General features: G+C 52.7%; 1 protein-coding gene and 2 long non-coding RNA genes across 3 annotated transcripts; 1 reads left to right on the forward strand and 2 right to left on the reverse strand.

Annotated features, from left to right (window-relative positions):
* Nucleotides 1–617: 617 nt before the first annotated feature.
* Nucleotides 618–19,720, forward strand: LOC100727138 (myosin-7). Its single transcript, XM_003474485.4, has 38 exons — nt 618–818; nt 1,098–1,241; nt 1,519–1,675; nt 1,762–1,789; nt 2,350–2,458; nt 2,544–2,636; nt 2,725–2,788; nt 3,146–3,244; nt 3,483–3,586; nt 4,199–4,337; nt 4,434–4,552; nt 4,666–4,815; nt 5,106–5,276; nt 5,783–6,092; nt 6,347–6,414; nt 6,771–6,858; nt 7,627–7,744; nt 7,864–7,987; nt 8,252–8,388; nt 8,625–8,880; nt 9,471–9,713; nt 9,866–10,042; nt 10,869–11,014; nt 11,879–11,969; nt 12,695–13,084; nt 13,267–13,393; nt 13,574–13,692; nt 14,382–14,578; nt 15,061–15,244; nt 15,419–15,584; nt 15,739–15,863; nt 16,612–16,920; nt 17,169–17,372; nt 17,482–17,607; nt 17,717–17,992; nt 18,862–18,957; nt 19,070–19,204; nt 19,587–19,720. The coding sequence occupies exons 1-38, from the start codon at nt 618–620 to the stop codon at nt 19,602–19,604; spliced, it is 5,808 nt and encodes a 1,935-aa protein (XP_003474533.1). The 3' UTR covers nt 19,605–19,720.
* LOC134473221 (uncharacterized) lies at nt 624–21,807 on the reverse strand. The gene is made up of 3 exons (XR_010043363.1): nt 21,590–21,807; nt 20,936–21,014; nt 624–1,042 (listed from the first exon to the last, which is right to left on the reverse strand). It is a non-coding gene; the product is annotated as an uncharacterized LOC134473221 (long non-coding RNA).
* On the reverse strand, nt 8,276–8,739 carry LOC134473222 (uncharacterized). The gene is made up of 2 exons (XR_010043364.1): nt 8,601–8,739; nt 8,276–8,422 (listed from the first exon to the last, which is right to left on the reverse strand). It is a non-coding gene; the product is annotated as an uncharacterized LOC134473222 (long non-coding RNA).
* Nucleotides 21,808–23,480: the final 1,673 nt, after the last annotated feature.

Below are 23,480 nucleotides of genomic sequence, written 5' to 3' on the forward strand. Positions count from 1 at the left end.
TCCTCATGCTTTCCGATCTGGGGAAGGTGGGTGCTGAAGGACAGAGCCAGGGACAAGCAGGCAGGCTGCACTAGCAAGGCTGGGCCAGAGCCTGCACTGACCCAACCTCCTCCTTGTTTCTAGGTGCCCTTTCCTCATCTCTAGACACATTTGAGAAACCAAGGTAAGAAAAGGTGAAGACAGTGTGGCAGAATCTGGGAATATTAGGCACAAAGGCCCAAAACCAAGTTATGGATCTCTGATTTCTACCCTGCTGTGGGAATAATATCTTGGCTTTAGAGCATGTTACCTCTAACTATTGAGAGGGGGAAAGACAGGTGAGGGGCTCAGGTTTACACAGTCAGATTCTTCCTCCTGGGAGAAGTGTCAGATACTCTTCTGCCCCCTAAGAGTGTTCCAAGCCTAAGCAAAAGTTGGCACCTCTTATAGCCTGGTGGGTTTGCTAGGCTGCTCTCTGGTTAAGGGGTAAATGTTGAGAGAAATGGACTTGCTGGTGACTCCTTTGGAGCATGGTGCTAGGTATTGGGGGTCCCATCAAAGGGGAGAACCCAGAGAAACGAAGGGGACGTGAGTGATGGGTGGGCAATCAGCTTCTCTGGCTCACTCTAGGCCCAGCCATGGGGGATTCGGAGATGGCCGCCTTTGGGGCTGCTGCCCCCTACCTGCGCAAGTCAGAGAAAGAGCGGCTGGAAGCCCAAACCAGGCCTTTCGACCTCAAGAAGGATGTCTTCGTGCCTGATGACAAAGAGGAATTTGTCAAGGCTAAGATCGTGTCTCGAGAAGGTGGCAAAGTCACTGCCGAGACTGAGCATGGCAAGGTGGGTAGCAGGGCTGAGGTGAGGGCTTCCTGGGGTGGATAGAAAGGGTGCATGCAGGATCCCCCGAATGCACGCTGAGGACAGAGTGGGGCTCCTTTGGGGAGAAATCTAAACCTTCGCTCTGAGGAGCCTTTTTCAGTCCCGTATTAATCAGTGTTTCCTGTGGGAGCTTGGTTCCATCTTTGCCAAACGCCATTGTCCTGGTCCTTACTCTGCTCCTGACCCTGTGAGGGAGAAGGAAAAGCACAGGCTGACACAAGGACTGTGGGGCTGTTGCAGACTGTGACGGTGAGGGAGGACCAGATCATGCAGCAGAACCCACCCAAGTTCGACAAGATTGAGGACATGGCCATGCTGACCTTCCTGCACGAGCCCGCAGTGCTGTACAACCTCAAGGAGCGCTACGCATCCTGGATGATCTATGTGAGTGACGGCTGCATCCTGCTGCAAGCGGCCTGGCCCCGGGTTTTTATTCCTGGAGCCAAGACGGCTGCTCTTTGTATGCAGGGAGCATGCACTCTGTCCCTGTCCCTACACCCTTGGCTCATTTCTAAAACCCTGGCAACTGGCATGGCCCAGATCGACCACACGCACAGGTTTCCCTTTCCCTTTTCCTCCTGTGGCATTTTTCTGAGACCCTGAAAATTGCCACCCTTCCCCCTTCTTCAGCAGCAGCCCACTTCCCTTTTTCTATGCCCAGACCTACTCAGGCCTCTTCTGCGTCACTGTCAACCCCTACAAGTGGCTGCCAGTGTACAACGCTGAGGTGGTGGCCGCCTACCGGGGCAAGAAGAGGAGCGAGGCCCCACCCCACATCTTCTCCATCTCCGACAACGCCTATCAGTACATGCTGACGGGTGAGCCTGGCACCCAGCCTGTGCCCCCCAGCCCCACACAGGCCTGGGCCCTCAGCGCTGACCCCGTTGCCTCTCCTCTCTTCCAGATCGCGAGAACCAGTCCATCCTCATCACGTGAGTGTAGCGCCTGCCCCGTTCCTGTGAGAATCCCTGACCCCAGCCTTGGTATAGGCTACCATCTGTCCCTCCTCCTTCTCCTTTGAACTCTGCCCTGACTGTTCTTTGCTCTCCTCTCTTCCTCTCTGCTTCCTACCCCTGTGTTTCCTTTCCTCTCTCATCTTCTCCTCCCACTGTCCTTCAAATAATCACTTCCTCATCCATAAGCCTGTCACCACCATGTCCTTTTCATCTCTCCACGTTCTTTCACCCTTCCCTTTGGAACCTTTCTTATTCTTTCAGTCCCACCCATTCTTTTCCAAGATAGCCCAGACTGTTGTCCTCTGATTGACTGTCCTCAGTGAAGCACGGCTCAGCCTGTGCAAACCCAGCACCTTTTTGTAGTGTTCTTCCTAGTCACTGCCCCGACTCTACATGTGTCCAAAGACGGCTGTGTGCTTTCAGTGCACACTGTCTGGCAGCTTCCTGCTTAGGGGTCCTATCTGAGTGGAACAGGCATTCTTTCGCTGTCCTCAGTAGTGTTTCTCTACCTCATGAGACCCTGACTGTCCCAACAGCGGAGAATCTGGTGCTGGGAAGACAGTCAACACCAAGCGTGTCATCCAGTACTTTGCTGTTATTGCGGCCATTGGGGACCGTAGCAAGAAGGAGCAGACTCCAGGAAAGGTAGGCCTGTTGTCTTCCAAGGGCCTGCAGTGCAGAAAGGTAGGGAGAAGCCTTCTCACGCTGACTTTCCTCTTGACCTCTGCAGGGCACCCTGGAGGACCAGATTATCCAGGCCAACCCTGCTCTGGAGGCCTTCGGCAACGCCAAGACCGTCAGGAATGACAACTCCTCCCGCTTTGTGAGTAGTCCCTGAGCTTGGGTTTGGGATTTTGGCCTTTAATGTGAGCCTTTCCCCAATTCATCATCATCTTTTTCCATCTTTTCAGGGGAAATTTATTCGAATCCACTTCGGGGCTACTGGAAAGTTGGCATCTGCAGACATAGAGACTTGTGAGTGCCATGAATCTGCTAGGGCTCAGTCTGAGCTCACCCTTGTCTGGATGGTCTGGCTTCAACCTCTCTCACACACCCCCTCCCAGCCTCTGTTTTTCTTTTCTTCCTGTCTCAGTCTTTAGGTCTGTATATTTTTCTGTTTCTTGGGATTTTGTGTGTGTGTGTTTCTCTGGAATTTTTCTGAGATCATTTCTCTCCTTCCAGGTCTTTGTCGTTCTCTATGTATGAGCTCTATTTGTTTGTACCAGTTTCTCCTTCTGCTTTTTGCTTCTACGTTTATCATTAATTTTCCTGTAATTCCTTGAACGTAATCCTAACCGTTTTTTCTTTCTTCTTCTATCTGCCTGTTCACAGATCTTCTGGAAAAATCCAGAGTTATTTTCCAGCTGAAAGCAGAGAGAGATTATCACATTTTCTACCAAATCTTGTCTAACAAAAAGCCTGAGTTGCTGGGTGAGTCAGAGCCACCAACTGAGACTAGCTATCTCCATGGCAACCTGGTCCCCTCTGCTTGTAGCTGGATTCTGTTGGTATGTCCTGGGTTTTATGGCACTGCTGGATTCATTTCTGTGGAATGTGGAGCCGAGTCAAGCCCTGTCCTGTGCTTTTTCTCTGGGCCATGTGTTGTGGCCAGCAACTCCCATGAGAACTAGAGGCTTGTAACATATCTGAGCATATTTTCTCCCATTAGACATGCTGCTGATCACCAACAACCCCTATGACTATGCATTCATCTCCCAAGGAGAGACTACTGTGGCCTCAATTGATGACTCTGAAGAGCTCATGGCCACTGATGTAAGTGTGTGAGGATCCTGCCAGGGGGTGGAGGATAAGCAATGGTAGCACACAGGGCAGAACTAAGACGCTGGCTATTTCCTGTTCAAAGCAGCACAGCCCTCTTGGGAAGCCAGAACGTGCACTGTGACCAGGGTGTGCTAGGATACGGGTGAGATAAGACAAGACTGTCAAGTATTTGATATTCAGTCAAACCAGAGAGGGCAGAAAGCCGTGGGACAGACAGGCAAATGAGGCGAGAAATAAAGGATCACCTAAGGATAAGGGGGAGGGAAAGTCACTAGGGACAGGCTGTTGGGTAAAGGACAGACAAATATGGAAGTTCTGTACTTCCATACAAGTATGGAAGACCAAGCAGGGAAGCCAGTATAGAGACGGGGAACATAAGTGGGTAGCCCAGATTAGCCCCACAGGACACCTGTGACCAGTAGCAGGCACAGGCCTATGACAGCCATCTGCCCTTATATCTTCCATCTTTAACCTGGAGCTCCCCATTGCGTATGGTAGTCTCAAAACTGACAGCGACTAAGGAGACAAATTCTCTCTCCAACTTGGCTATGATAACTGATCGTACTTTTTTCTGGGCTTCTTGGAAATGGGGTGTGCCTACAGAATGCCTTTGATGTGCTGGGCTTCACTCCAGAGGAGAAAAATTCCATGTACAAGCTGACTGGCGCCATCATGCACTTTGGAAACATGAAGTTCAAACAGAAGCAGCGGGAGGAGCAGGCAGAGCCAGATGGCACTGAAGGTGGGAGGCAGAGGAGCTGGGGAACAGATGTTCAGTCCCTGAAGGCCACATCTGTACGTTCTTTCACCAACCTTGCTACCTGGTCTTTCCTTCCAGAGGCTGACAAATCAGCCTACCTCATGGGGCTGAACTCTGCTGACCTGCTCAAGGGGCTGTGCCACCCTCGGGTGAAGGTGGGCAACGAGTATGTCACCAAGGGGCAAAATGTCCAACAGGTGGGTCATCTTCAGAAGAAAAATGGATGAGTAGGGATTCTGGCATGGAGAGGTGGGAGGATTCAATTCTTTCCAATAATCCTGCTCAGTTGGGTCTCTTTCCCACCATGTAGGTGGCATATGCCACTGGAGCACTGGCCAAGGCAGTGTACGAGAAGATGTTCAACTGGATGGTGGGACGCATCAATGCCACCCTGGAGACCAAGCAGCCACGACAGTACTTCATAGGGGTCCTTGATATCGCTGGTTTCGAGATCTTCGATGTGAGTCCAGAGCCCTGGGAGTAGGGGTGATCACGCACTCACTCACACAATCGCAGTCACTGTGCAGGGCCAGCTGTGGGCCAGGCTGGGAAGCCAGTGAGAATCAGGCAGTGCCACACAGTCATCATCCCTGTCCTCAGGGGAACCCACCTGCCATCCCCACTTCCCTAACCACACCTGGAGGGGAAAGCCACCCCCTGCTGGGCTCAGGCAGGACACGTGCTGGGCTGACCCCAGAGGCCCCTCACACACACTCCCGCCTCACTGCTGCCACCCTCACCCCTCTGCAGTTCAACAGTTTTGAGCAGCTCTGCATCAACTTCACCAATGAGAAGCTGCAGCAGTTCTTCAACCACCACATGTTCGTGCTGGAGCAGGAGGAGTACAAGAAGGAGGGCATCGAGTGGGAGTTCATTGACTTTGGCATGGACCTGCAGGCCTGCATTGACCTCATTGAGAAGGTGCTGCCCACCACCCTTCCGTGTCTCCTCTGCACCCCAGACCGAGCAGCCTCATCCCGCTGGGGGTGTGGTCTGATGAATAGAAGCGAGGCTGTAGAATCCTAAGCTCCAGTTCCTAGAGCACTTTCTTGGTCTAGAACCCAGGCCCTTGAGAGCAGACATGTGGAGGGCAGGCACCTGCAGGATGGCCTCCCCCGCAGCAGGTTGCTGGCCCCAGTTTACACACCCAAAGACCAGCAAGTGTCAGGCACCTGGGTAACAGTGGTGAGTGAAGCACCAATAGCAGCCCCAGGCCTACACTTTCACAAAGGTCCCTCTGTCACGGCCCAGGTTTCCCACTTGGCAAAGCCTTGAACAGGTGCCAGTCAGTAGATGAGTGTCCTCCATGCTGAGCCGAGTACATTAACACCCCAAGAACATCCCCACAAGCTCACAGGGACTGAAGAGCAGACTCCACCTCCAACTGTGTGACACACACTTGGGTGACACTCTCTCCTTCCCCTCAGCCCATGGGCATCATGTCCATCCTGGAGGAGGAGTGCATGTTCCCCAAGGCCACCGACATGACCTTCAAGGCCAAGCTGTTTGACAACCACCTGGGCAAGTCCAGCAACTTCCAGAAGCCACGCAACATCAAGGGGAAGCCAGAAGCCCACTTCTCCCTGATCCACTATGCTGGCACTGTGGACTATAACATCATAGGCTGGCTACAGAAGAACAAGGACCCACTCAATGAGACTGTGGTGGCCCTGTACCAGAAGTCCTCCCTCAAGCTTCTCAGCAATCTCTTTGCCAACTATGCTGGGGCCGATGCACGTAAGTAAGGTCCAGAGCCCAGGGGAGCTGGTTTCTGCTATGCTTGTGAGGCAGGTCATTGCTGCACCGTACTCCTTCCTGTCAGGATGTGCCCTGAGGTTTACAGACTTAGTGGGGTGGGACGGCATAGACACGCAAGGGTAGCCACATTGAAGACTCATCCGTGAGATGTGAGGAGAGGCTGTGATTCTTTCCCTTGTGCCCTCGCCTCTCCACACACCCATTGATGCTCATTTTGATGATCCCTCCCACAGCTGTCGAGAAGGGCAAAGGCAAGGCCAAGAAAGGCTCATCCTTCCAGACTGTGTCAGCTTTGCACAGGGTGAGTCCATGGCTCTGGGCCAGCATGGCCCCCATCTGCTTGGGTCCCCCAGCCACTCCCTAGCTCCAGCACTTCCCTCCCTATTCATCCTCAACTCCTCCCCTCCCAGCCTCCTGTCTGCTCCCCACCCTTTCCACTCCCTGTGTTCTCTTCACATCACCTCCTGCCCACTGAACTCACTCGCTTCCCAGCTCACATCCCTTCTCATTTCTTGCCTGGCTTCCATTCTCTTTCCTCTGGCAAGCTTTCATTTCTTCAATCCTTCTATTCTCACCATCTCTCTTTCCCTTTGTTTCTCGTCTTTCTTTCTGTCTCCTCACATCCTTTACATTTTCCTCTTGCTTTTTCTGTCACAGGAAAATCTGAACAAGTTAATGACCAACTTACGCTCTACCCACCCCCACTTTGTGCGCTGCATTATCCCTAATGAGACCAAGTCCCCAGGTGAGCCCACAGACCCAGGCCAGCCCACCAATGGGCATGCACTGCCCAAGCGCCAAGGCATCCTAAGTCATCTCATCTACTACCACAGTGGTTTCCAAACCACATTCCCCAGACTTCCTAACCCAGAGCCACCTTACACTTGGATTGTACGATTCAGTGTTAATTGTAAAGCACTTTGGTGGGCATTGGCTCATCACTGACTTATAACCCCCACCATGAAAAACATAGGGTTATCTTTCCACTTTTACTCAATGAAGACACAGAAGCTCAGGGACCTCAAGGCCTGGCTTTGATCTTGATCAGTTCAGTGATCTTAGGCAAGTCAATCAACGCTTTTGGCCTTCTCTAGAAAATGGAATATATCTGTTCTGGCTACGATCTATGGTAAAAAGTGTAAGCCATGGAAAATAAGAAATGTTAACTGGGCATAATGGTGCATGTTTGTAATCCTAGCACAAGGAGGCTGAAGCAGAAGGATCTCTGACAGTTTGAGCCCAGCCTGGGCAACATAGTAAGTTCAAAGCCAGCCTGAGCCACATAGTGAGTTTCTGTCTCAAATGAAACAAAACAAAGTAAGACAAAAATAAGAAATGTTAATGTCCTTTGGTTGCACTTAAAAATGTAGATGTAGAATAACAAATAAAGAATTATTAAGTGATTTGCTAAAGTTATAGGCTGATAAGGCTCATAATTAGGATCAGAACCCAGGACTTTCGATTTAGTGCAAAACTCTCCTCACAAACCTCTCCCTTTCCCCTCTTGCCACAGGGGTGATAGACAATCCCTTGGTCATGCACCAGCTGCGCTGCAATGGTGTGCTGGAGGGCATCCGCATCTGCAGGAAGGGCTTCCCCAACCGCATCCTCTACGGGGACTTCCGGCAGAGGTGGGCACAGGGGGCTGCGGACCTCAGGGAGCACAGGGAGCTTGGGCTGCCATGTGGGAGTGGGAGTCTGCAGAGCAGATCCTGGCAGAACTGGGTTGACTCTGGGCACTTCCTCCCAGGTATCGTATCCTGAACCCGGCGGCCATTCCTGAGGGACAGTTCATTGACAGCAGGAAAGGGGCAGAGAAGCTGCTAGGCTCCCTGGACATTGACCACAACCAGTACAAGTTCGGCCACACCAAGGTGAGGAAATGCAGGAGACAAATTATGTCTTGTCCTTTGACTTCTTGCCTTTTGACTCCTTTCACCAGGCATCCCAGGGATATCCCTGAACCCTACACTATCCTTCGCTGTCCAGTAATAACACCCCATCTACACTCCAACTGCCATTGACCCCCTTCATGCCCTCAATTCTCCCCAAACCACTGCCTGTCCTAAGATAATCCTCATCACCTTCTTCCTCTCATTCCTCTTCCTGGTTGAGCTCAACATACACTTTCTCTGCAGGTGTTCTTTAAGGCCGGGCTGCTGGGGCTGTTGGAAGAGATGCGAGATGAGAGGCTGAGCCGCATCATCACACGCATCCAGGCGCAGTCGCGGGGTGTGCTTTCCAGAATGGAGTACAAGAAGCTACTGGAACGCAGGTGCGAGATCTCAAAAAAAGGTTTCCCGGCCTCTCTGAGATACAGGCAGATATAGGAAGAAAGACATTACTGAGTCTTGAAATAAACACACCTGGGAGAGGGGCTTGGGAGAACACAGTTTGGGCCTTGAGAGGGTGGAATGAGTAAAGAAAAGGGGGCATTACAGAGGAGCCAGGACCTCAACTGGGAAGGAGGCAGGAGGGCTCACTCACCACCCCTGCCGTGGGCCTGTGCAGAGATTCCCTGCTGATAATCCAGTGGAACATCCGGTCCTTCATGAGTGTCAAGAATTGGCCATGGATGAAGCTCTTTTTCAAGATCAAGCCGCTGCTGAAGAGCGCAGAGACGGAGAAGGAGATGGCCACCATGAAGGAGGAGTTTGCACGCATCAAAGAGGCACTGGAGAAGTCCGAGGCTCGCCGCAAGGAGCTGGAGGAGAAGATGGTGTCGCTGCTGCAGGAGAAGAATGACCTGCAGCTCCAAGTGCAGACGGTGAGGCTCCAGAGCCATTGTTGGCCCCTTTCGTCCACCCTGTTTTTCCTGCAACCTGTATCTCCCCACCCAAGAGCTCACCTGCTGGCCCTCTCAAAAGCAAAAGGGTCCTGGGATCACACTTCCAAAATGTTCCCTTAGGAGGAAGGAAAGTAAAAAGAGCTAACATTTAAATGTACAGGCTTTATACTTGCATTAAACCTGCTTAATAATCTTAAGATCTTGGGAAAATCACACATCATCTTTGAGTTTCAATTCTTCCATCTCTAGACAAGAATAAAATGGACCATCTTACTAGTTTGTAAATACATGAAGCATTTTGCATCAGCAAATACAATTTTCCCCTTTAGTGGTGTAAAGTAGAGAAAAGGAGCCCAATAAAGTCCTCCAGTCACTTTCTTCTCTGCTCCTCTCCTCAATACTCTCGTCATGCTGCCTAAAACTCTTCATTTCTCCGTCCTTCTGAGGTTCTTCTCAACTGAGAACCACAGAGCTCCCCTCCTGCTTGAGAGATGTCCCTCTTTCTTCCCCTGCCTGCAAGGACAGGGATCCTTCCCACTGGACAGCCTCTCCTTGCACTTTACCCTCAGGAACAAGACAACCTGGCGGATGCAGAGGAGCGCTGCGATCAGCTGATCAAGAACAAGATCCAGCTGGAGGCCAAGGTGAAGGAGATGAATGAGAGGCTGGAGGATGAGGAGGAGATGAATGCCGAGCTCACTGCCAAGAAGCGAAAGCTGGAAGATGAGTGCTCAGAGCTCAAAAGGGACATCGATGACCTGGAGCTGACACTGGCCAAGGTGGAGAAGGAGAAGCATGCAACAGAGAACAAGGTAAGGGCTGCTCCCTCTGGCTCCGGCCCAGATCTCCTCAGATTTCCAGTCCAGAGAGGATCTCGGTCCTTGGCATTGAGGTCCCCACACATGTCCCCAGCTATGGCCTAAGGGGACCTCCTTTCTTAAGGAGTGGGAACTTTGGTTGGCAGGTGAAGAACCTGACAGAGGAGATGGCTGGACTGGATGAGATCATTGTCAAGCTGACCAAGGAGAAGAAAGCTCTGCAAGAAGCCCACCAGCAGGCCCTGGATGACCTTCAGGCTGAGGAGGACAAGGTCAACACCCTGACCAAGGCTAAGGTCAAGCTGGAGCAGCAGGTGGATGATGTAAGTAGACTGAGCACTGACTTCTAGACATACCATGTCCCTCTGTGCTCTGAGGTGTGTGCCTCTCTCTCTCTGTCTCTGTCTCTCTGTATGATACGTGGGTGTGCACATGCACTTAAGGAGTGGGAAGTTGACAGTGTCCACTCAGATCTGTTTTTAAAAGAAAACTGGGGAATAGAAAAGGAAAGAATTTCAAATCTGAATTAGGTATCTGATTTCATTCGTAAGATCAACAATGAAGATGGAATTTCTTCTATAATTTCCATTTAATTTCAAATATCTCTGCCTTTGGCCACAAGCATTAGAAGATGTACTCAGAAGAACAAGATATTTTTCTCTGGGAGTTTTTCTAGGCTCCTCACAGAGGATCTTTGAATTTCTAATATTTTCAGCAGAATCTTGTCCTGAGTGTTCAAACGTTCCCTGAGAGGCACATGTCTCCACAGAACCACTTACCACTCAGTATCAGTGATTTAAGTAACTATTTCAGTCACAAGACTGGGATGGCCCTTTAGAAGAAAACTTGGATTGATTCAATTCAATTTTGCAGTGCCTAGCAGGTGCCGGTAGGTACTTACATAATGTTGAATTAAATGAACATATATTTGGGGTTTTATCTCACAATAATTCATTCACTCACAAAGTACTGTATTTATCCAGCAGCCCTATTTCCTTGGTACTCTCACAGTCCCCTGAAACATTTGGCCCATCTTGGGAAAGGTTCCCCAAGTGAATCGTACGATTCCCCAAGCACAGAGTAAACCACAGCATCACTACATCAGGATGCTTGACCTCATGGGCCCTGGCTGGGCCTTCTCTCCATCAGCTGGAGGGATCCCTGGAGCAGGAGAAGAAGGTGCGCATGGACCTGGAGCGGGCAAAGCGCAAGCTGGAGGGTGACCTGAAGCTGACCCAGGAGAGCATCATGGACCTGGAGAATGACAAGCAGCAGCTGGATGAACGACTAAAAAAGTACTGTGTTCCTGCCTCCTTTCCTCCTCCCCAGCCTGCAGCCAGTAGTCTGCTCAGCCCATAACAGTACAAGCTGACACTATCCTGAGAGGCAGTGACCTCATGCAATCTCTACAAGGTGGTGGTTAGCCAGTGGGCAAAGGCTCCAAGAACAGTTTTCCTCCCCAGAACAAACAGCAGGGCCTGACAACCCTTCCTGGCAAAAAATCCCTAATGTGGGTTCCTCAAGCTCCTTCTTCATTGTGGGTACTTGGGATGAAAATAACAGCTGGGTCCCTGTGACACAACTCTAAAGCCTCTCAGGAAAGTCCCTTTTGGTGTTTTGTGGAGAGTCTAGAGGACAGTGAAGAAACAGATCTGTCTACATGCTCAAGGTCAGAGAAATCAGATCATTTCTTTTTTTTTAGTAATCTGTGGTCCCAATTCTAACAGAAGTCCTTCCAACATATACAAATCCAGAAGAAGCAACATTTTTGATGGGTGCATGGTGCTGTGGATCAAACCCAGGGCTCCACACTTGCTAGACAAGTGCTCTACCCCTGAGCTACCCTCTAGCTCTGCAGAACATACCTTGATACCTGAGGACCAAATAGTGTTTCTGCTTAGGTTTGCATAGGGCTCTTCACTCTTCCCTAGGCACAGAGTTTTTGAATGAATGAATGAATGAATGAATGAGTGATCCCATTCCTGTTGGACTTCAGTCCTGCAACAGGTGTTACACCTTTTGCTGTCTTACATCACCCCTGGAAGCTTTTTCTAATTAAATCCTGCTCTTTACTTGTTTTATTACCATGTCCAACCGCTCATGGATGGACCAGGAGCCCTACCATGCTCCCCTACCTCACTTCCCCTTCTTCCTTACAGGAAGGACTTCGAGCTGAATGCGCTCAATGCCAGGATTGAGGATGAGCAGGCCCTGGGCAGCCAGCTGCAGAAGAAGCTCAAAGAGCTCCAGGTAAGGTCTGGGGAGACCAGGTTGGCTACTTCAGTCCTCTGGCTGGTTCTCAGCATCCCTGACCCCCCTCCAAGGTAGCCTATCGCCAGCATTATAGGAGTTCACTGTGACTGTTAAGGTAGACACAAAGCTGTCACAGTGTCCCCATGGGAGCACCCTAAGGGGTTATGCATGATTCAAAGAAAACATAAGAAGAAATCTTGAGAAGGATCTGGGGGACTGAAACTCTGGTTTCCTGTCTCAGCTCTGTTTTAGCTGAGTGACCACGGGGAAGCCACTCTAGATATCTGGATCTCCATGCCTTTCCTTATGACTTGGTAACTTTCAGTGTCCCTACAGTCACAGTGGTCAGTTTTTCCATTTTTGCTGCTAGAGCAGACATTGAAGCAGGTCTGTAGTTTTCAGAGAAGTACAACTTTCTCGCTCTGAACAATTACATTTTCACTATTAAACTGCTTAGAATATCTCTAAAAGACAAGTCTCTTTACCCTGTTTCAAGAGCACGCTTCCACTGCTTTCTTCTACTAAGGAGAAGATATAATGTTCTGGCCTAAAGGAAGGCTAAGGCAGCTGCTCTAAGCATCTTCCCCAAATCCTTTTAGGCCCATATCATCAAGTTTCACTAGCTGCTCCCCACAGGCCAGGAGTCCTTTAGATTCCTAAGAAAAAAGAGGGCTTCCATGGGGGGATCCAGCACGAGTCTGAGCCCCTGTGTCCCTGCCTAGGCCCGCATCGAGGAGCTGGAAGAGGAGCTGGAGGCTGAGCGCACTGCCCGCGCCAAGGTCGAGAAGCTGCGCTCAGACCTGTCCCGAGAGCTGGAGGAGATCAGCGAGAGGCTGGAGGAGGCCGGCGGGGCCACTTCCGTGCAGATCGAGATGAACAAGAAGCGCGAGGCCGAGTTCCAGAAGATGCGGCGCGACCTGGAGGAGGCCACGCTGCAGCACGAGGCCACGGCGGCGGCGCTGCGCAAGAAGCACGCGGACAGCGTGGCCGAGCTGAGCGAGCAGATCGACAACTTGCAGCGGGTCAAGCAGAAGCTGGAGAAGGAGAAGAGCGAGTTCAAGCTGGAGCTGGATGATGTCACCTCCAACATGGAGCAGATCATCAAGGCCAAGGTGGGCCCTCTCGGCCTCTCCTCCCCTCTTACCTCTGCTTCCTGTCTTTTCCTATTTCTTCCCTGATGGTTATTGTCCCACTTCCCTTTCTCTCTTCGCTTCCACACTTTCCCCTTAACTTTCTCCTTTAATTGCACCCTGACACAACTCTTGTATCCATTATATGGCTACTTCTTCTCCAGGCCAACCTGGAGAAGATGTGCAGGACCCTGGAAGACCAGATGAATGAGCACCGCAGCAAGGCTGAGGAGACCCAGCGTTCTGTCAATGACCTCACCAGCCAACGGGCCAAACTGCAAACGGAGAATGGTGAGCCTGAAGCTGGGCCCCATGGATCCCACCCCAGGCTCCCTGGCCTTCTGAGCAACCTCAGCCATTGGCACACATACCCCTCGCATTCACACACAGGGCCTGGGGCATAATGAGAGGCTGGGGGATCAAAAGAGGGGCTGACCTTCAAGAGTTGAGCCTCCTTTGGTGCCTCCCCAGGTGAGCTGTCTAGGCAGCTGGATGAGAAGGAAGCACTGATCTCACAGCTTACCCGAGGCAAGCTCACCTACACCCAGCAGCTGGAGGACCTTAAAAGGCAGCTGGAGGAGGAGGTTAAGGTGAGGCCTGAACTCAGGCCATGGGGCCCAAGCAAGGAACACATCAGATGGCCTTGCATCTGCATTGCTTGCTCTCCTCAAACTGAGGCTTGCTGTCTATCCATTATTCTCTGAGAATCCCAAACAGAAATAATAGCCCAAACCCTGCCACATGCTCCCTAAATTTATTCCCCTTAAATCTATTCTTCAGGGCAAAATTCAAAGCTGCCATCCCTGGGTGGGAGGCAAGGTAGGGGGTGTGTAGGTGGTGAGAAAATGACAGGTTATGACTAGACTAGGCACAGAGAGTGACAGAGAAACTGCCGGAAGGGGCCCAGGGAGAGATTAGCAGTGACCTGAAAACTGGAGAAAGAAACTCTGCTGAGTCCATGAAAGAGGGGAAAGCACATGAGTTTCAGAAAACACCAGGGGTCGTTACTAACCTGCCTTGACAGCTTAGTGGTCTTAGGCAGCAAACTTCCTGGCCTCTCCTGAGTCCCCAGTGGCAGTGCTGATGCTGCTGCCACAAAAAGAAGCAAGCACAGGGCAGTGGGCAGTGGTGCATCAGCCTTCTCGGTCACTGTTGCTCTAAATCAACTCAGGTCCACTGAGGACTTGGACTTAGGTAGTGAGGTTGGGGTGAGATGGACAAGGGCAGAGCCACCTGCTGGACAAAGCTGACCCACTTCCTGGTGGCCACCTCTCTCCAGGCCAAGAACGCCCTGGCCCACGCACTGCAGTCGGCCCGACATGACTGTGACCTGCTGCGGGAGCAGTATGAGGAGGAGACGGAGGCCAAGGCCGAGCTGCAGCGTGTGCTGTCCAAGGCCAACTCAGAGGTGGCCCAGTGGAGGACCAAGTATGAGACGGACGCCATCCAGCGCACTGAAGAGCTAGAGGAGGCCAAGTGAGTGCTGGGCAGCCACCTCTGACTGAGGCATCTTTGTGCACAGGACTCCTCAGTAGATCTCACGCAAGGAGATGCCCCAGCCCTACCTCCTGCTCCTCTCAGGAAAGCTTTTTGCTCGAATTATGTTTCTCATCCAAATATAAGACGAACAAAAGGTTTGTCTGAGGGCTGAGTGCTCCCACCTAGGGCAGGGTGCTGAGGCAGGTGGGGTGGCAAATAGACTGCAGGAGCCCATGTCTCCTGAACATTGGAGCAGAGAGGCTGGCCTGGGGCAGAGAGACACTGCATCACCCTCCCAGGGCTCATGGGTCTTCTGCTCTGCCACCAACATCCTCTGCCTCACCTAGGAGCCCATCCTTAGGCTTTTCAGAATGCTTCTGAGTTTCCAAGAGTTGTCTTCTAGAAGACTTGTGTCATTTCCTCTTTTCCAAACCTATACTCTCCATCCTCCTTGTCTTCTTCCGCCCTCCCTCTGGCAGGAAGAAGCTGGCCCAGCGACTACAGGATGCCGAGGAGGCCGTGGAGGCTGTCAATGCCAAGTGCTCATCGCTGGAAAAGACCAAGCACCGGCTGCAGAACGAGATTGAGGACCTGATGGTGGACGTGGAGCGCTCCAACGCTGCCGCCGCAGCCCTGGACAAGAAGCAGAGGAACTTCGATAAGGTAGGCAGTGGGCCAGGATGGCAGCCAGCGTGCAGGGCAAGAGGCACCAAGGGAACAGTATGACAGTGTCAGTGTGAAGCCAGAACTGTCCTCCTGGCAGCCAGGGGAGAAGGACTGAGTCCAGGTGAGGGGTCTGGGACCCCTGGGCTGCACACTGAGCTGTGTCCCCTGCAGATCCTGGCTGAATGGAAGCAGAAGTATGAGGAGTCGCAGTCAGAGCTGGAGTCATCCCAGAAAGAGGCGCGCTCCTTGAGCACGGAGCTATTCAAGCTCAAGAACGCGTATGAGGAGTCGCTGGAGCACCTGGAGACCTTCAAGCGGGAGAACAAGAACCTTCAGGGTGAGCTGGCCCACGGGCTCAGAGGGGCCACAGGGGCAGTGCCCCCATGGGAGACTTTCCAGGAGCCCCAAGGCAGGCCAGAGCAAACAGGCTTGTCCTCTACCCCTTTGGGACCACAGCAGTCCCCTGCTAAGTCACCATGGTCCCCACACAGAGGAGATCTCAGACCTGACTGAGCAGCTGGGCTCTAGTGGAAAAAGCATCCATGAGCTGGAGAAGATCCGCAAGCAGCTGGAGGCAGAGAAGCTGGAGCTGCAGTCGGCCCTGGAGGAGGCTGAGGTGCCTGTGCAGGGGTGGCGGGGGCGGCGTGGGGAAGGCTGAGCTCTAGGGTACCGTCCCTATGTTCATCTCTCCTTCGTCTGCTTTGCTCACTGGCCCATCCCTAGAGCTTAAGACAGTGTCCAGCACGTATCAGGCACTCAACAAATGCACTGCCCAAATGAATGAATGCCCAGGGGGTCACTTGACTCATCATATCAAGGTTTTGTCTATTTGATCTTAGAAGAGCTCCTGAGTTCCTATTTCCACTTACCCCAGTCCACCTCTGCCTGCCTCTGTGGTTTTTATACTCTCTGCCTGACTGCTTCTGTTTCCTTGGCAACACCTTTCTCTTCATTTCCCTCTTTGTCTTCAAGGCTGGCTCACCTCTGTGAGGGCTAAATCACCTTTCCTTAGGCTTGTTTTCATTTTTCTGGTACATTCTGTTTTCCTTCTTTTTTTGCTTCTCTGACTGAGCCACTTAAATTTTGTGTGTGGGTGAGTATTGGGGAGCAAACCACATCTCCAGCCCCATTTTTAAAATAATTTTGAGACACAATCTCCCTAAGTGGCCCGGGCATGACTTGAACTTGTGATCCTCCTGTTTAAGCCTCCTCAAGTAATGAGATTACAGGCATGTGCTACAACACCCAGTCACTTACACTCTAGAACTTTCTCTGTTTCTCTGATTTGTGGATAGATTCCTGTCCTCCCCATCATGGGTACTAACTGCCCATCTCAGACCTCTCTCCCTCCACCCCCCTCGTAGGCCTCCCTGGAGCACGAGGAGGGCAAGATCCTCCGAGCCCAGCTGGAGTTCAACCAGATTAAGGCAGAGATCGAGCGGAAGCTGGCAGAGAAGGACGAGGAGATGGAGCAGGCCAAACGCAACCACCTGCGGGTGGTGGACTCGCTGCAGACCTCGCTGGATGCAGAGACGCGCAGCCGCAATGAGGCGCTGCGGGTGAAGAAGAAGATGGAGGGCGACCTCAATGAGATGGAGATCCAGCTCAGCCATGCTAACCGCTTGGCTGCAGAGGCCCAAAAGCAAGTCAAGAGCCTCCAAAGCTTGCTGAAGGTACATGGAGACTTCTGGAAGCATACAGTCACCTCGCTAAGAGAGGGGACTGGCTTTCATGTCCTCTACAAAGACCTAACTCAGCAGCTGATCAGGTCGTAGTGTCCCCCCATCCTTAAGTCATTGCAGAGACCTCTAACAGCCCCATCCTATGGCACCACGATGGGCTTCCCATCCACATCCATTTTCCACAAAACAGCCTTGTGAAGGCAGTGTGGCCATCTCACGCCCATTCTCCTGATCCTCAGGACACCCAGATCCAACTGGATGACGCAGTCCGGGCCAATGATGACCTGAAGGAAAACATCGCCATCGTGGAGAGGCGCAATAACCTGCTGCAGGCTGAGCTGGAGGAACTGCGTGCCGTGGTGGAGCAGACAGAGAGGTCTCGCAAGCTGGCTGAGCAGGAGCTGATCGAGACCAGTGAGCGGGTGCAGCTGCTGCACTCCCAGGTTAGGCAGCACCCCTTGCACTCTCTGGAGGAGCTCAGGCTGGCAGACTGAGAGCATGAGGGTGGGAGCCACTCAGTCCCTTTCCTCTGTGCCCACTCTCTACCCCTAGAACACCAGCCTCATCAACCAGAAGAAGAAGATGGATGCAGACCTGTCCCAGCTCCAGACTGAAGTAGAGGAGGCAGTGCAGGAGTGCAGGAATGCTGAAGAGAAGGCCAAGAAGGCCATCACAGACGTGAGTGCCTCTTCCCCCAACTCCCTGGCTCCAGGCAGCATCACCCTGGACAAGGCAATGAAGGTTTCAGAACTGTGCAGACCGTGTCTCTCTTCTCTCCCGTGCACAGGCCGCCATGATGGCGGAGGAGCTGAAGAAGGAGCAGGACACGAGCGCCCACCTGGAGCGCATGAAGAAGAACATGGAGCAGACCATCAAGGACCTGCAGCACCGGCTGGATGAGGCCGAGCAGATCGCCCTCAAGGGTGGCAAGAAGCAGCTGCAGAAGCTGGAGGCCCGTGTGCGGGAGCTGGAGAACGAGCTGGAGGCTGAGCAGAAGCGCAACGCGGAATCAGTCAAGGGCATGAGGAAGAGTGAGCGTCGCATAAAGGAGCTCACCTACCAGGTGCGGGTGGAACTGTGGCTCTGGCCCTGGTATGGTGGCCTAAAGCCACAGGGACGAGCACCTGAAAGAAATGAAGTGTTTGCTTTCAGCTCTTCTGTGGGGGGAAGGGCTGGAGTGTGGCCCTTGTCTTCCCTGTTCCTTGTCTGGCCAGCCCCACTGCAGGGTCCCCTGGCTCAGAGGTCAGTTCCTAGCCCCCTGGCCTATGTGCTCTATGTCAGCCTGTCCCCTAGGGACACACCCAGAACTCCAGGTTGGGCTCACCCATCATAGCACCCTAGGAAGCACACATGTAACCAGGATCACCAAGAAGACATCAAAGGAACACCAAAGCCATTCAGAAAAATCTCAGCGCTTCTCAGTTACCCAGGGCAGGGAAGACTCCAGATTTCTATGCTGTTTTCTAGAGTTAAACTCTCAGCTAGGATTTGCTTCTATTCCAATCCAGGATGTCACTTTCCTCTAAGCACATTTTGTCCTTAGCCTAGATCAAGTCCATGTCATCTCTACCACAGCCCAGGAAATTCCATCACGCTCACACGAACAAAGTCACTCCCAGCACATGCTGGGCTCCAGAGCCAGGGACTTTATCCTCCATGGGGACTCAGGACCCTCAGAGGCCTGCTCCCTGAAGGATACACACGCAATTTTGTGCATAATTTCAGGAATCCCATCAGTTCCTTAGATTCTTTCATTTAAAATACTCACTATTTTAGGTAAGAAATTATAAGGCCAATTCAAGTGTTTAGTGAAGATCAGAAAATAGACATACTTCAGACATTACCTTCAGTGTAAAGAAAACTAAAGCTGGAGTGCGGGTGCTGTCCCCCGTGACTGTACCATCTCATTCCTGCCCACCCACCATCCCACAGACTGAAGAAGACAGGAAGAACCTGCTGCGGCTGCAGGACCTGGTAGACAAGCTGCAGCTGAAGGTCAAGGCCTACAAGCGCCAGGCTGAGGAGGCGGTGAGTGACCCTGCCGAGGTCAAAGCCTGTAGGAAGGGCCCAAGGGAGCCAGCTCCTGGCTTGAGGCTAAGGGGCCAGGCCCCCTCTCACCTCCTCCTCCCTCTGCCCGCAGGAGGAGCAGGCCAACACCAACCTGTCCAAGTTCCGAAAGGTGCAGCATGAGCTGGATGAGGCGGAGGAGCGGGCAGACATCGCTGAGTCCCAAGTCAACAAGCTGAGGGCCAAGAGCCGCGACATTGGCACCAAGGTGGGTGCCTCCCCTGGTCACCTCCACAGCAGCCACACCTCCTCTCCTGGCTTCTGACAGAGCAGCCTCACCCCAGGGGTGCCTCCTTTTGATAGATTCTCCAAGTGATCCAGTAAGACCCAGAGGCCAAGATAATGAGTGCTCTGTGATTTTTAAACTTCTTCCTGCCCAAGCACTCAGTGATTCTGTGAACCCAAGCCCTAGAGTAGTCAGCAAGCAACTCTACAAGACCCCAATTTATATACACCCCATATTTTCCAGTATGTACATTGAATGCAGCCTCCACCCACCCAGTTCCCTGGTCTCACCATTGTTTTCCATACTCCATTCCTGTACCACCTGCCTCTCCAGAGCTAATTTGGACTTTTTTTCTTTCCAAAAGGGCTTGAATGAAGAGTAACTTTGCCACATCTTGATCTGCCCAGTCCTGAGGGTGCCAATGAAGCCCCTATCCCTGGCACCTGCATAACAGCCCCTTGGGAGGAAGCAGAATAAAACAATTTTCCTTGAAGCTGAGACCTGCCTTGATTCTTCACTGCCTACTACCCATGAGGCCAGGGCGGGGGCAGGGATGGGCCTTGGGAGTGGGGAGGTGAACAATTCAGAGGAAGAGTGGCAGCTTCAAAGGCCAGGCTAAGGGGCCACTCCCAGGAGCCTGTGAGGCTTGGACGGACCCTCCTAGGGTAAACCTAGGCAGGGGGGACTCTCCTCCACTCACTCTGACCAAGTGCAACAAAGAAGTGACACCTCCCTTCCCAGCCCTCTCTGTGGCCTGGCACCCTGAGAGGTGAAAAGGGGACTTACAGAGACCCTCTAAATTCACTGAGAGCCTGCTGAACACCTGTACTCCTGTAATACAGCTCTGACAACGCTGGGGCCAGGGGAGGAGCTTTGGAGTGTAAGAGCTTGCAGAGGTGTGACCCACCTGAGGTAGTGGCCCCCTAAAACTTCCCCACACAAGTCTCGCGTGAACACAAGGATCACAGTTGTCATTCACACACCCTTCCAGACACGGCCAGCCTCATCCCTCTCCTCACTCAGGCCAGAGGAAAGCACCCTTAGCCCACTGTCCTTCCTTCCTTTTGGCTCTCCTTCCAGGGCTCAGTGCCTGGGGTGCAGAGTCCCCCATTTGTCTCTCATTTCTCCCTGTGTAACTTGTATGCAAGAGGCCTCACTCCTCTGTGGTTGCTAGAAAATGGAGTTCTTTGGCCCATGTATGGCAAGCCATCTCAGGGGATACAGGCAGAGGAAGGATTAGGGAGGGTAGAGTGCGTGCAAGACTCCAGAGAGAAGAACAGGGACAGGCTGGGAGGTGGAGGAAGGCGAATCCCCCTGAGCAAGTTCAGCCTCTCTGATGTTGCTGCTACAGCTGGTCTCCTTAAGGCACTGTGGGCTTGGGAGGCAGCGAGACTCATGCTCCCTCTGGGAATCTGGGACAGCCCAGAACTGACTCTCCCCTCAGCACCCTCACCCCTGCCATGCACAGCTCTCCTCCCCATCCCTCACTGGGCTCTGCACTCTGCGCAAAGCAGCCAGAGCAAGGGCCTTGTGCCAGGAAAAAGGCAAAGCCAGTATTGAGAATACAGGTAAGGGCAGAGCAAAGAAAAGGAATACAGAAGTGGAAAGGAAGGAAAGGAGCAGGAGAGACGGTGTAGTAGAAAAAGATGGGGAGGACATGGCAACAGTATGAGCAGAGGAAACAGACACAGGAGATACCGGACATGAGGAGACCTTGGAATCAGCCGGGCCCTCCAGCTTCGGCCTCACACACATACCGCCCCCGTCTTCCTCCCCAGGACCGCTCTTCTGCCTAGGAACAGAGTTGGAGAACATTGAAGAGATCAGTAGAGAATAGAGGGCTCACTGAAGGGGGAGGTGTGCCGAGAAGCCCGGAGAATCTGAGCAACCAGCACCTAGGAAAGCAAGCACTATAGCTGCTGTGGGATCAGCAGGGTGCAGACGCTGAGCCCCCAGGGAAAAATGATGCTGTTGGAGCAGAGAGATGAGGAAATGAGGGGGAGACTTGGACAGAGAAACTCAGGAGCTAACACTGGACAAAGACCCTTGGGTCACCTTCGGATGCAACAGTCAGAAAACCCAAGGAGCAGGAGGCCAGAGAGAGGCAGAGGAACCTTGAGAAGATGCATCGGTAGAGTTGAGCCAGCTGAGAGCCCCAAAACTCAGTTTAAAGAAAGTAGAGTCTCATGTCAGGCGCTCAATGGGCAAAGATACAAGCCCAGGAGAATCAGCAGCCGGGTCTGACTCTGAGATAGGGAAGCAGATAGAGGGTAAGGAAGGTCAGACACAGGGACAGATAGAGACATTGGGAGCCAGGCAGAAAAGGAGTGACCTGTGCCAAGGTTCCAGCCTCCCAGTCCCTCTCACCTGTGGCCAGAGTCTTCACCTTGTGGCCGCATGCTCCAGATTTCCAGTAGAATGCAGGGTGGGCTTGGGAGGCCGCTGAGGCAGGGTGGAGAAGAGTGAGAGTCAGGGAGAAGAGAGGGGCCAGTAAAGTAAGAGGGCATCAAACCAGACCAGACAGTGGCCCAGAACCAAGTTAATCCCTTCCTTCTCCCCCCTCCCATAGGAGCCAGTCGGAAAAGCCTGCCCACCTCTCACCCCACCAGCACCTCTATCAAGTTTGGCCTGCTCAGTACATTGGGTTCCCTGAGGACAGAGCCTGGTTTTTGTCACCTGGACCTGACCCAGCCTGAACTGGTGTTCTGAGCCCCTTATCATGTCCCCAAGGCAATGGGAACCCGCAGTGACGCACTGGATCATGGACTAACCCCCAGCTCGTGCACTGGGACCTTGAATGACCTAGGGCTGGGATGAGAGTCCTGTACGCCCTAGGGGTAATGGTTTGGCATATACATCCACAGGAGGTGAGGATGTGGGGTTGACCTGGGTCCTTTAGAGATGGTGAATACAGGGTACAATTCTCTGGAGAGAATGTGCATTCTTCAGCCCTATGTGGGGCAGCCAAGTGTTCTAGAGGTTGATGACCTCTCAGGGAAGCCACATCTTTAATGGATAGTGCCACCACCAAAAAACCGACCCTTGCCTGTCTTAGCCACCTCCACACCCTAGAGCTATATTGAGAGGTGCTGGTAGACAGGGTTGGAGGGGGAGCTGAAGAGTGCTCCTGGGTGTGAGGGTGTGTGGGAAAGCCAGAGCAGGGGAGCCTGGCTTTGTTCCCTGAACACAATGTCCACTTAGTCACAACAGGCACAGCCTACTGAGGACCCAACACCTGTGGCCTGTGACAAGGCAGCACTAGGGGGTGCAGAGGGGTGGTGTGAGGGCCTGGGCACATGAGGACACCATGAAGAAGGCCATGTGAGTATGAGCACCAGAAGGGCTGGCACAGGATGTCGAGGTTCTACCTGGGGAGTGAAGTCAGCAGAGCCCCTCCCCCCAGAGAATGCAGAGCCTGGGACCCAACTGGTGTAAATCCCCAGGACTGCCCGAGCCCCAGCCATCCGCAGCAGCACCTGCATCCTCTGGCAGCCCAGTGAGGCAGAAGGGAGCAGCACCCCCCCTCCTCCCGCAGGCTCGGGATTAACACCTCTGTACAGCCGTACCCCACCCACACTACCAGGGGAGCATGCCAATGGGAGGGTAAAAACCCATTTGTGCAAATGCGGGTGTGCAAATAGGTGCATCAGTGTGGGTAAAAGCAAGTAGGGGCGTCAGTAAGCTTAAGTAAGTTGGGTAAGTAAAAATCTGCATGTGTGTGGCACATGCCTCGTAACCTGGGTAGAAGCCAGGCTCAGGATTAGTGTAGAGTCAGGACAGCACAGAAATTCTTTTCCTGACCAAGGGGAACTGAGTCATGGAGCTGAAGAGTGCATGCCCAGTGCTGCGAGACTCCAAGTCCAAGGAGCAGAGGCGTGAGGACAGCTAGTGTGGAGTGGGGGAGAACCAGGCAGGGGAACCGGAGGTTGGGGGACAGACAACAAGCTTTTGGCTTAGAGGAGAAGGTGACCCTCACCCAGTGTGCTCAATTCACCCTTCAGATTAAAAATAACCGAGGTAAGCACTATGGCGGGGAGGGGGAGGTGGTGAGAGAAAGCCCTGTCTTCCCACTATCTACCCATCGGCCTTTGGAGGGGAGGAATGTGCCCAAGGACTAAAAAAAGGCCCTGCAGCCAGAGGGGCCAGGGCGACAGACCTTTCATGGGCAAACCTGGGGGCTCTGGTGTCCTCCTGTCACCTCCAGAGCCAAGGGATCAGGAGGAGGGGGGGGCAAGGGGTGGAAGGGAGGGTCCCCCCG

This window comes from Cavia porcellus, unplaced genomic scaffold (assembly GCF_034190915.1).
Source record: "Cavia porcellus strain 051 isolate PalLab524CR breed Dunkin Hartley unplaced genomic scaffold, mCavPor4.1 scaffold_26, whole genome shotgun sequence".
In the NCBI taxonomy this organism is placed as follows: Eukaryota; Metazoa; Chordata; class Mammalia; order Rodentia; family Caviidae; genus Cavia; species Cavia porcellus.